This window comes from Taeniopygia guttata, chromosome 1A, assembly GCF_048771995.1.
Source record: "Taeniopygia guttata chromosome 1A, bTaeGut7.mat, whole genome shotgun sequence".
NCBI classification, from domain to species: Eukaryota; Metazoa; Chordata; class Aves; order Passeriformes; family Estrildidae; genus Taeniopygia; species Taeniopygia guttata.
In genome coordinates this window covers 55,162,760-55,175,844 of record NC_133025.1, presented here as the reverse complement: position 1 = coordinate 55,175,844, position 13,085 = coordinate 55,162,760, and the positions used below count along the sequence as shown (strand labels likewise).

At 38.6% G+C, this 13,085-nt stretch overlaps 1 protein-coding gene across 3 annotated transcripts in view; it reads left to right on the top strand.

Moving 5' to 3' along the window:
• Nucleotides 1-11,397, top strand: part of IPO8 (importin 8) — a 47,018-nt gene extending 35,621 nt beyond the window's left edge. Inside the window, exons 22-25 of one of the 3 annotated variants that reach the window (XM_004175919.6) lie at nt 1,586-1,791; nt 3,220-3,453; nt 4,129-4,245; nt 4,937-11,397. In XM_004175919.6, the coding sequence (XP_004175967.2) occupies nt 1,586-1,791; nt 3,220-3,453; nt 4,129-4,245; nt 4,937-5,034 (655 nt within the window). In that variant the 3' untranslated portion in view covers nt 5,035-11,397. Of the gene's footprint in view, nt 1-1,585; nt 1,846-3,219; nt 3,454-4,128; nt 4,246-4,342; nt 4,423-4,936 lie in introns of those variants that run through there. The other 2 variants (XM_072923501.1, XM_030263246.4) reach the window with 2 other exon arrangements.
• Nucleotides 11,398-13,085: the final 1,688 nt, after the last annotated feature.

The window sequence follows — 13,085 nt, the reverse complement described above, 5'->3', positions numbered from 1 at the left end:
TACAGGAACTCTGCATTCCTCTTGCGCTTCGGTGCATTTTTCAACATGTGTAACCAAGCAGCCAAACCCAATGTGACAAAGTGTGTCATTTGATAGCTGGTTGGCTTTGTTGTTCTTGGAAGGTCTGCTGGGATCATAATGTTCTGCATGGTTATATATAATTTATTCTTATTGTCAGCTACTCTTGAGAATGAGTAAATCCTAACAGTACTAACAACATGGGAATTGTCATGAAATCCCTCCAGATCTCTAACCTTGTTTAAGCACAAGTGATGTTTAGAAAGTTGCAATATCGGATCACTTGTGTTACTTAAAGGATATAATAGTTCAGTAGCATGTTATATAGGAACTTAGGTAATGAAATGCTAAGCGCTGAAAAGCAGTATTTATGTAGTGATTTTTGAAGTGGTGGATTGGGCTGTTTGTCTCCCTGTTAGCTTTATTGAAGCCTGTGGTGCCCATCATACTTCTTTCTCAACTTGTACTCCTTCATTCCAAAGTAAAACTGATTCAGTAATGGAAGTATCCCAGGAGTTTGGAGGATGGATATTTTCTGCCAGCTCTGGAGGTTTGCTTGGTTTCTCTTAAGTTTTGGTGGCACTACTTCTCTTGCAGAAGGCTTGCACAGAAGCTGTCAGCATCAAATTGAATTGTTCAAACAAAAAAGCTCCTCTCAAGCCCATAGTAAGAGAATAATGTAATGTTAAGTCTAAGTTGAATTCTTCTTCAGTAAAGGAGAGCCAAAGAGTATTTGCAGAGGCATTTAGAGATTTTTTCCCTATCTTATTTGCAGAAATTCCAGTTTCTGGAAGTGAAAATCAATTCTTATGTCTAAGAGCATAGGTTCTTACCTAGTTTCCTGACTGTGGTCCCATAAAAATTTTTCTGCTACTAATTCAACTAATTTCTTTCTCTTCGATTATCTTTTGTTTTACTGGAGGTCTACTCATTTGTCAGTTCCCAGTTTGAGTATACTGCCAGTTACTCTTGATAAAATGGAATTATTTCCCTGCTTTCACCAGAGTTAGCTATGTGTCTCAAGTTAGCATTAGAAATTGTATATTGAAATATGTTTAAGGCAGCCATTCTGATGGACTTCTCGTAATTTAACTTCAGCTATCCCTGGGGCATTCCGTAAATGCACCCTGCGATTCAATGCATTCCTGCTTATCACTAATAGTTTTTGCCAATTTCCATCCCTGAAACAGTTCAGCTATCAAAGCCAAGGCAAATTAATTTTCCATCCTATTTAATAATGATAATCTGTATCAAATGCTGTATTAAAGACAAGATAGTCTACATAATTATTAAACAGTATTTATTTAGCATTACAAATTTTGCATTTGGTAATCAGAAAAAGTTGCTCCAGGAGTTTGACCAGTGCTAGAAAGATATTTAATTGTTCTTGGACAAGTACTTTCCAATGGGAAACGTGCATTCAGGATGAAGAAAAGTTTGTGTAGGATCTTTAAACATAGCCTCTGAGACATTGTCTTCTGCCATGTCAAACACCAGCATTTTAATGTTCTCTCTATATCCTTGCAGTGAAAATCTGGTTTTAGCTAACAATTTTGTCTTGTTTCAGACTTCATGACAGAAAGATGTGTATAATAGGATTGAGCATCCTAATGGAATTGCAGAACCGACCACCTGCAGTGGATGCTGTGGCTGCCCAGATTGTTCCTTCAATCCTCCTCCTCTTCTTGGGTTTAAAACAAGTTTGCGCCTCACGAGAGCTCACAGAACACGAGGATCATGCTAAAGATGAAAAACACTTTGCAGAAGATAATGGTAAAATCTCCCCTTTTCACATTGTGGATTTTGTCTGGATTTAATTTAAAGGGGGTAAGAAATTGCAGTTTGTTTTTAAGACTCATTAGTCTGCTGAAAATAGTTCGGCTTACTGGGTGCTTGAAATACCATCTTAAGAGTTGATTTTTCCTCCCAAAGTGTAAACAAAATGTTTCAAGGTGTAACAGCTAACGTTTTATGGAAGGGTAGTATTGGTTCAAGAATAACTTGCAGGTCTACTCTTCTGAGTTGTGAATATGCCCTGTCTTCACACGTAGGCAGCAGGATTTGCCAGGACTCCACTGGGTATATTCTTGCTTCCTTGGAAAGAAACTGTTTCACTACCCAGCTGTTCGAAAGACCTTTTTGATTGAATTTTGAAGAAGATCCTGGCAGCTCTTCTTTGTCCAAATGGAAAGTTGTTTGCAAAGTGGGGTTTGAGACAGCTGAGGTTCCTTGAGCATACAGGCCTCTAACCTTTGTGTCTGCCAGAAAAGAAAAAACATCAAAGAATGCCTTACAGAGGGAATTGTGGGGAGGGAATTCTCCACAGCATTGCAGGCAAATGTGTTTGACAAGGAGTAGATATTTTGAGGTCTGAAAATTAGATTGGATGTAAGCAGATTATGTAATCCGCTCACATTTCACCCATGATGGTTCTGTAATGGAATCACAGTATTCTTCTCAATACATAGGAATACAGTATGGAAACAGCACAGGAATGTTCAGATCTCTATCCTGTGATTCAGTCCCTGCTTGCTGCATCTATAGTTATCTTTATTTTTTCTAAACTGTTAACAGAGGAAGAGCTGCAGATTCAGAATTTAAGGTTTTAGTTTTTAAAAATCTTGATTATAAGCCAGAAATACCTTTCCTTAAGTAAGAAGAAGCAGTATTTAGAATTGCAGGTTGTAGTTGCCTTTAATTCAGGGGGTCATAGTTTCATAAGTGGAATGGAAGGTAACACCACCTTAATGTGTTGGTTTAAGTTGTTCAAATAAGGCAACACTAAAGAAGAGAAGGCAGATAGTTGGTCTACAGATTAATTTCTCATGGTTTTATGTACATTTGTGAATTCTATGCAAGTCTCTGTAATTTAAAAAGCAGAGTGATGGACCATTTAATCGAAGACATTTTCTCAAAAATTTTGGACCCTCTAATTGCACAATGATTGCATAAATAAAAGAAGAAAAAAGATGGCAGTTTCACATGCCTCAGGTCTGCATAGAAACAAAACTTTAACTGATCTTGAATGTAGGAAATGTTTCAACATTTAACATAAGACTTTTAAGATTTTGGGGAGGAGGTATTAACAGATGGTCCCCTTTCCAGCCAAAACCTAGATTTACTAATTGTTTTTAATTCATCAGTCATTGTTTCCTTATAGTTTTAAATTTTGTTTTACAAAACATATCAATGCTTTTGCAGAAGAGATACCAAGCGATGAGGATGAGACAAATGAAGTGAGCCAGGCAATGCAAGAGAACCACAGTGGAGGAGGAGGGGGCAGTGCTGGAGCTGGAGAGGAAGAGGATGAAGATGATGATGATGATGACTGGGATGAAGATGCATTGGAGGAGACTGCTCTTGAAGGGTTCAGCACACCTCTTGACCTTGAAAATGGTGTTGATGAATACCAGTTTTTTACACAAGCACTTCTGAGTATGTGTTTGCTGTTTGGCAGAATGATATAACATGATGAAATTATTTGGAGATGTTTATGGTCATCAGTGGGGAAAACCCTTTTCTTTGTTACAAGTAATAGTTTAGATTACTGAAACTGTAAAATGTGATCTCACTTTCTAATGTTAGTCCTACGATTTTTTGGCTTACTAGTGCTGCAAAAAGCAAATGGTAGCAAATAGAGCCAGAGATTAATTCTCTTCACGTTCTCCCTCAGAATTTTTCAATCACAGCCTAAATAAGTGGAGCTTGGTCAGTAGAGGGACTCCTATATAGAGAAATATTTGTCACCTTGTTGATGTTAATGGAGAAATTATTTTCTCCCTTTCCTGTTTCACTAATCTTGTTGCTTTTAGTTTTCATATGAGTTTTGAATGAGAAGATTCAATTCAATTCACATTGTCCATGAATAATGGCCACATGGTTAATGTTCTGTTTCAGAAAGCAGAGGATGTAATTAAGTTCCTCAAAATGGATTGCCTCTATTAGAGTGGGAATTCTGTGCAAAGAAAACCAACAGGAATACAGATCTTGTTTTGCAGTGCAGATTCTGTTTTAAAACCAGGCAGAATTTCCATGTGTTTCACTTTGTTATTCTGAGATGAACTTGTATGTAAGCTGACAATGACTTTTCCTCCACTGCTGCCCTGACAGCGGTGCAGAGCCGGGATGCAGCCTGGTACCATTCCCTGACCGCACCGTTGAGCGAGGATCAGAAGAAACAGCTGCAGGAGATCTACACATTAGCAGAGCATAGGAGAACTGCTGCAGGTGAGTCAGTTCCCTGGGCCCCTTTCAGCTCTTGCAGAGATGTTGCAACTGCTTCTAATCTGTAAGGACCACTTCTGTGCTAATTAACGTTTTCTAGGAAGCGTGAACAGGCTATCATTATTACATTCTTCCTTGCCTGGAAGTGTGTGTTATTCAGAGTAAGTTTATTGTTGTTTCTAATTAATTGCCTTCTCATTGACTTGTGCTGCTGTTTGAACGGGGTATGAACTAGTTTTACACAATCTGACATTTGAAATTAAGATCAAATTAAGGCAATATCTATCTGCAGACAGGCATTTGATGAAGATTACTATCAGTTATTATGTGTTTAACAGTTTTCTAACTTTTTAACTACTTATGTTACCTTGCAGTTAGTGTGAGGTTTTAGATGTGTAGAAAGCTTGCATCATGGAAAATAAATTCAGATTTAGTCAAGAAGAATGCAGAATAGTGTAGCATAAACTGATTCAGTAAAGGATTAATTTCTCAACTGTGTTGCAGAGGTGTGCACATTTATGCTTTCAGAGAAAACCTGAGTGTAATTTATTCCTGTCATTGCATTTAGGGAATGAAATTTTGACTCAGCTGAGTGTTTTTTCCATAACTTTTGCATTTGTAGTTGAGCTGTATTGTCTCTGACAGTGGTGTTCTCTGTAGACGATTTTTCATATCCTTTTTCTTTGAATTCTAGAGACTAAGACAATAGAACAACAAAGTGGCTACACATTTGACAACAAAGGACTGATCACAGCATTTAATTTTGCTGGAAATACTCCCGGTGGCAACTGAAGGATCGGCTACAAAGATCAATGGGAAGGGTCTCATCACTACATTTTCTTGAAATTATCGTGACTTCTGAGTGATACAGGAGGGTAATTTAATGCAGCTGAAGGTTTTCTGGGTAATAGTGGTGTGCTTCCCCCACCAGAGTGCTCTTTTTAACCAGCTACTGAAATGTACAAATTCTTGTGGTGTTTTTATAATTTGATGGACTGAAAGGAAATGTTCATCCTCAAGGAACCTGGATGACCGGGAAGGGCCAGGCTGCATCTAATTGAGTTGCACTTCTCAGGTTTTTGCTGTGCAGAATTGATAGATTCAAATGGATAACAGTGCCTTCTGTTGTACATGGATTGCCTGAACAAATGGATTTTGGAGTGCATTATAATTTTTTAAGTGTAAGGACATTTCTTGATACACTGTAAGCCTTGGTTCCATGTTTTCCAATCACCTGCTTTTTACTGCTCAGTTTACTTGTTTGTTGGTTGCATACAAATTGCTGGATTCAGAATATTAGCACACCTTCCCAATTTGGTGTAGACCAAATGAGTAGAGGGAGGTGTCTGTTGGAGTTGCAGAGCATACACTGGTTATGTCAAAGGGTCTTAACAAAATGGCAGATTTTTCCTTGATGCAGTAGTCTTAAATTATTTTCTTAGCCATGAATTCAACTCGCTTGAGTTACAGTGGCTTGCCTGGCAGGTGGCTACTCTAAATCTACATCAATATTAGCTCCTTCCTGGACAAGTGGTGTGGCCCTCTCATGTAGGTGTTCTACATGACAGCTTATTTTTGCTATTATTGATGAATATTGGATTATATGTGGGATAATCTCTTCTGGTTTTTTTCATTCATTACCATTCCAGTGGTAGTACTGAATAATGTGGTACAAAATATTTGCAATATTTTATTTATTTTGATAGAAGAAGAACAGCTTCAAACTTACTTCTTGCTGTTACACTCTGATTGTATTTCTGGTCTGCATTGCAGTTGGTTATTCTTGTTCCATGCTGAAATTTCTTCTGACAGATTTTTTTCCTGAATTTTGAAGACTGTTTTCACCACTGGAGGTTCAGACTAGATATTAGGAAAAATTTCCTTATGGGAACCGTGGTCACACATTGGAACAGGTTGCCCAGGGAAGTGGGAAGAATCAACATCCCTGGAAGTGTTTAAGCAACACGTAGATGTGGCACTTAGGGACAGGGTTTTGCAGTGAACATGGGGTTAACAGTTGTACTTAACGACCTTAGAGGTCTTTTCCAACCTAAAGGGTTCTATAGGACAAGGTGTTTGTGGAGAATTTCATCTAGAGAGGAAGTGATAGCAGTACTAATTTGAATAGGTGCCCCTCCTTTAGGTTTACTGGGATCGCAGTGGTGTAGCAAAAAGCAGTAGGGGTCCTTTAGAATGTCAACTTTGGATTGGAGATAAAATGTTTAGACCAGATTTTGTCTCTGTGTTAATTTCTTTATGGTTTAAAAATATTCACCAATCAATATTAAACACATACTAATAATCTATTTCTTTACAGCAGCATCCCAAATAAAAAGTCAAATCCTTTCCCATACCCCATCAAATTTTCCACAACTACAGTAAATTACTACTGGCTCTGTGCAGTGCTGTAGCTTTCATTTTGTCATTCTGGGTGAGTCTGATGAATCTGAAGCACTCTGTGCCTTGGCTTCTGGAAAAGGCCAGAGGATCTCTGCCCATTCCTTCTGGAATTTTCCTAGCCTGGCAGCTGTGAGGCAGAATGTTCCCTACACTTTCCTGTTTCCTGCACCTTTTTGTCAGACTCTAAGGCTGTTTCTGTGCTGCTGCTTCCTCTTTCTTTTTTTTGCCTTCCTCTCCCCAGCAGCTACAGAGTAAAGTTGGCCTGGTTCATGTAGGTTTTTCACTGATGCTACTTAGTTAATAGCAGCAGTGAAAATGGCTCGTTTTTAGGCCTATTGTACATGTGGAAAGTTGTGAGAATTCCAGGGTCTGTATTTCCAAAAGGGAACAGTCTATTTGAGCTGCATTGGACAGGTTGTCTAAGGTCAAGCAGCAGAGAGCCAGGATAGCCTTTATTTTGAATGTCAGGTTATGAAAATTACAGGTCACTTGCTAATTTAGGCCTGGGGGTGTACTGACTGAGATAGTACATAGGAAAGCAATACATGCAGTTTGTTGGTGAGTTTAACAGAAACCACAGAAGTTTTGAAATAATTCATGAAGTTAAGAAATGGTTTTTGGAAGTTAAGGGCACTGGTGACTTTTCTCTTACCTGTCAATTCAAGTTAAGTATTAGGCAGGTAAACTGTTTAAGCCCTTTATTATTTTATTAAAAGAAACTAGATTGTCAAGTTGGGTTTCTTTTAAAGCCCATTTGCCTTCTCTACACTGTTGTGCAGAGTAGAAGATGGATTTATTTTTCTTCTGCTAATGAGGTTGCTTGCACAGTCACAAGCTAATATATAGGAGTTGATGTGTTCAAGGTAAAATCTGCTTTTGCATAGCATCATCTTGGTGTCACTAAGCTGAACTATGGCTGCTCCCTAGTTCTGCTTCTTGTATACTTTTCAAATCAGCTGCCAAGAAAATTTCATCCAGATGTTTCATACAAGAGTTTAATCAGCATTGTGGAGTTGGGAATCTTTGTTGTCTATTTTGCTCTGGGGTCAGAGATGTCTGAGGGAATGGCATGTAAAAAGGTTAAATGCCTTTCCCTTCCCAGAAGATTCATGAGCAAATGTTTCTACTGGCCAAAGCAAATGTTAATTATTTTATTCTTTTTTTCTGAAAAGTGTTTTCTTCCAAAAAGAATTACTGGGCTCTGGCCTCCACTTTAACATATGGTTCTCTTTTAACATGATAAATACCCATTTGTACATGATCATAAATAGGTAATGGATTTTAGGTGTTTCTTTCTGAGTTATTGTCCAGCTTTGTACTACATTAAAGGGAGAGTAACACAAATGTGCATTTACTGTCTCACTTTGAAGCCGAGGTAATCATGGAATATCAGATACCAGCACTGCCAACCAAGCATGATGTATTTGCCAATGGAAGGATAGGGAATCATGAATGTATTGCAAAATAAAACAATGTCTGATAACTGGTGATTTATGTTGCCCCATGCCCATAATCCCAAAGTGCCCATGTGGGCACCACAGTGGCTTTACATAGGAAATTAATGTTATGGGGATTATAATCATAGCAAATGCGAACTTACATAAGCTACTTTTCCAGATAAAATTAACTGATCCTGGGTGTTGAACTGCATATACTGTTTTGTCACTTGTGAAAGGAAAATAAGAATCACCACGTGTTTTGGCTGCCTCTTTTTGCTGTCTCTCTTTCAGCACTGAAGTACATTGCTTGCTTTCATTACAAAGCAGAATCTTTAATTACAATTCCCATCTCCAGGAAGAGTGCAGAATATCAAGCTGAGGAAAAAGGTGAAAAACCCCAAACCTCAACAATCCCCTAAAAACCCACATGTGGACAATCTGACTGAAATGAATGTATTTTGGGAGTATTAAGTCAAAATATTTAAAGAACGTCACACAAAATTATATTGTTTGCTTTAAGGAAAGCAAATTTTGTGAGATTCTTTGCTTTAGGGGAAAAGGCTGCCTGTGGGGTGTCAGGGAGGCATGAAATGCTCTGCTTTAGGATGTGCCCTCTGCCTGTGAAGTCCTGGCAGTTTGAGACTCTGGATTCCATCATACATTGTAGATGAAAGACGGTAGGACATTAGAGGATTTTTTTTTCCTTCCTACAAAACCAGAGTCTGTCTTGAGACTATCTTGAGCCAAAGGAATTGTAGAGAACATTAGTGATTTAACTGTCTTGTTTCCAGAATACTTTTCTGTCTTTTTCTTCCCTCCTTTTCTTCTTTTGTCACCCACAATGTTATGGATATTTCAGGGAGTTTTGAAAAGCCATGAAAAGGTAAACCTTAAACAATTTTTATAAAATCTTTTTCTTGAAGGAATGCAATTCATCAGTTGCATTTCTCTCTGTAGAACAGTCTCTCATTTGACATACACAGATAATACAGAACTTCAGAAGTCCCTCACTTCTACCTGTGGTTTGATAAGCCTCTCTGTGATTTACTCCTTAATATGGGCACTTTGAAATCCCTATACCTTGTACTGAAATTTGCTCAGAGGATAAGCAAAAATGCACTATGTAATGGAGTACCCAGTCCTCATTCTGAGATATGCCCCAGTCAATCTTTTGTTAATATTTGCCAGTCTGGTGGTCAGTTCCTCAAAGGCCTCTGTCTCTGATTGAGGACTTTCTTCAAGTCCAAGTGGCTGTTTCTGCAGGTAGGCAGAGAATCGATTTTCCTCACTGCAGAAAAGCATACAGCAGGCATTTCTATGAAATTCCTGATCTTAGGAGTGAGAATAGCATTCTTTTCTCTGGGATACCAGGTTTAACCCAGGTGGGTGAGACACAGTAGAGATGCATGTTCCCACTGTGTTTAAGGAAGCCAGATTCTAGATACCAGGAAGTCTTGGCATAAAACCATATAGTGAAGAGGATGTGTGAACAGGGCAAGCTGCTTGCTTAGGACACCTCTTCCACTGCTACTAGCTTTGTTACACTAATCAGAGAAAACCAGTGTAAAATGAAAGAAAATTAAAGCAGTGCTTGGGCACTGCACAGGCAGAAAGTTTCCTGGCATGTGGATCACTGCAAATACATGCAGATACTCTTCAAATACAATATGCATCATTTGTATGGATGTCAGTACCCTGACTGACAGCAGTTAATGAGAGGTGAAGACTTAATGTGATTTTTCTCTGGCAGAAATCAGATGCATCCCTTTAAAATGTCTGGAAACTGCTTGTCCTGACTGATATGCAATCACCAACATGAGACACTCAGTGGGATTACAATCTTTCTTAAAGATGATCAGCATACCTCCTAAAGAGCTACTGAAAGTGCTCTTTGTCTAGGGAGCTGGCAGATGAACTACTCTTGGATTAGAAGAGTTTTGGGGAACACTAATTCAGAGAGAATCTGCAGGCATATGTGATTGTGATGAATTGGGAAAGGATCCATCTAAATTGAGGGGATGCTTTTGATATGATCGGAGATCTGCAGCATTCCCAATGTTGCCCAAAGGTCTTCTAGAGCAGCATCCAAGAACTTTGTTCCATGCCTGCCTTTGGGAAGAGAATGTGCTTGGGCAGCCCTAAATTTGATGCAGTGCTTTAAACTTGAGATCAGAAAACAATTTTAGTACAAGTTGTTTGTAACATAAAAATAGTGTGGAAGTGGTATATTAGTGCTAGAATTCTCTTTGTAGGCTGTATAGAGGTTCACAGTTTAAGAGTTTAGCTCTGTTCATGATCATGTAGGAGTTGAAGTTCCAGATACATGGATTTCTCCAACATGAATACAACAGTGTCTGCTTCAGGATTCACCTGAGAGAGTGTCGGGGGCTGCCTGCTGGACATCTGGATTACATTACATGAAGTGAAGTGCAAAAACTGTGAAATTCACTTGATAGTTAAAGCTGTTGAGCAACAAAAATTGTCTTGAAATGAGATTTTAGTGTTTTACTCAGGTATGTTATAATTTTCACATTTTGTGCCCTTATACAAAATGTAAAATTACTGCATAACATAGAGGCCTATTAATTTCTCACAGAACTGTTCACCATTGAAGGTGTTTGTCCAAGAATTGTTCTTCATTTTCAACAGGTTTGTTTGTGAAGTTGCACATATCCATCTTTCACCACTTTTCATGCACAGAGATCTTGGAAATTAACTTCACAAAAGGAAGAACAGTGCTTTGAAAAGAGAATATTATGCATAGCAGGTTATTTTTAGAAAACAGAAGAACAATGGCTTCTGAAGAAAATATGAAACCGTAAATATTTATACAAGCGTGCATGAGGTAAAGAAATTAATGTAAGACAATATAAGCAAAACATGTTCTTTGATCACAGCTGTAACATTTATTTTTCATTGCCAAACAATGTGTGACACTTACTTTTGATTGCATGTGCTGTTTGAATAACGCCTAACATAAATCACATGAAATGTTTTGGGGGCTCAAAAAGAGACCAAAGAGGCCATGCACATTTCTTTTGATACTAAAAGCAAAGACATGAGCCCAGGACTGCTGCGACTGGAGGGAGCCTGCTATGTGCTACATTAGCAGATTGAATTGCAGGATCATCACCTTTGTAAAAAACCTGAAATATTAAACTGTGGGTTGGCTTTGAGGGCAAGAACTGACAAATGCAAAGCATGCATTGGTGACAAGAAGAACCTCTTCCTAGCTTAAAGAGTTCTGTACAGTGTTCTCTTAAGCTGTGCTGAATTTGCTTTAAAAACAGTAATAAATCTTATTGCTTAGGTCGAATGTTACATCTGTTGTGCATTTATATGGGAAGAATAATATTTCTTTAAAAACTGTAACATGCCACCTACCAAGGAGCCAAATCTCATTTTATAGCTGCTTTTCATACAGCCATGAAACTTCTTTGCAAAAACACCTGAGAATTAATTTTAAACAAATGTGTGTGTTATCCAGAGTTAATATGTGCATTGTGTAGCAGTGTGTTTGTTAATCTCTGCCTCGTGCAGGCAGCTGTTCACTTACACTCATTGGCTGTGAAAGAACATAACTGATGGTTGACACAGAACACCTGAACACAGTTCTCAAAATATCAAACTAGTGAAGATAGTCATCTGCACCAGAGCTTGGACCAGTCTGCTGTGCATGGAATTCATAAAGAAGGCACTGTCCAGCCTTCCACAGGACAAAAAATGAATTTTCCAGGCTGGAACTGCAAGCCTGGTATTTGTATCAGTGGAGTATTTCTCTGGTGGTGAGTTGCTGGAGTAGCCTGTTTGTTAAATTGCATTAGTTGATAATGCTTGCCCTTTACTCTGTGAGCCACTTCTGTGTCCTCCACAGTCTGTCTCTCTGAAAGCAGTGCTTAGTGGTCTATGTTTTTGAACTAGGGAGGCTGAATTAGTGTACTTTGCCCAAAGCCATAGCAACGTGTTGCAGCTGGCATGAGAAATTAAAATTCTGGCTCTGTAGAAGTGCCTGGGAGTTTTGCTATTGGCTCTAACAGAGCTGGGATTTTACCCATGTAATTTGCTAGGTCCTGGTGTTTGGATTACTGCTGATACCTTCCACAGAAGCTCTGCCAGAATGTACTTAATTTATGAAATTGCTCAGCAACAGCAAGTTCCACTACTGAACTGCAATTTTAATCTGTCTAGCGGTGACACTGTTTAATTGTATTTTGTGTGGGTTGCTTGGTATGACAAGCTCTCCTGGAGAAAAAATGGTTCTCAGCAAGGTGATGAATGACATCCCAATTGCTAATTCCCCTTGAGGCTTTGAAGTGAACGTGATGGATTGGAAGCAGAACTCCAGAGGACTGGTGGTATCATCTGCGCCATGTGTGAGGGTGCAGGTTGGGAAGCCCCTCTGCAGGTGTTAACAAACATTCTGGATTGGTTGTGAGGTTGCAGGTTGTGATTGCCACTTCTAACAGGCTCTAAAGAGTGTATTTGTTACCCAAGTAAATATTTGGCTCCTGTGCTGCCTCCTGCCCTCTGACACTGTTAATCTTTTTTGGACTAGAATCACATTCTTAACCTGAATTCTAACTCCCAGTCTCATAAAATGGTAACTTGTTTCATCTGGTCCCCAGCAAGGGTGAAATAGGATCAGTGTTTGCTTTCTCTCGTTGCCAGGTATGTTAAATGAACACTTTAAATAATTTAATTACTCATTTGATTAAATTACTGGGACTTTACCCAATGTCATGCAGTTTCCTGCTGTTTTTTTTTTTGTTTTTTTTTTCTGGCAGAGCTCAAGCTACATGATATTTTGTGTACATCAGGAAAACTCTCCATAGTCGCATAAATGAGATTCTGAGCAAAGTACAGAGTATGGAAAGGACATATCAGTATATGAATAATGGATTTTTTCCTTTTTTATTAAATGCGTTGGCTTTCTATCTCTCAGTACCTTGTAGATCAGCATGTGCAACTACAATAACTAAGGGTGCCTTAAGCAGTTTGTATTTA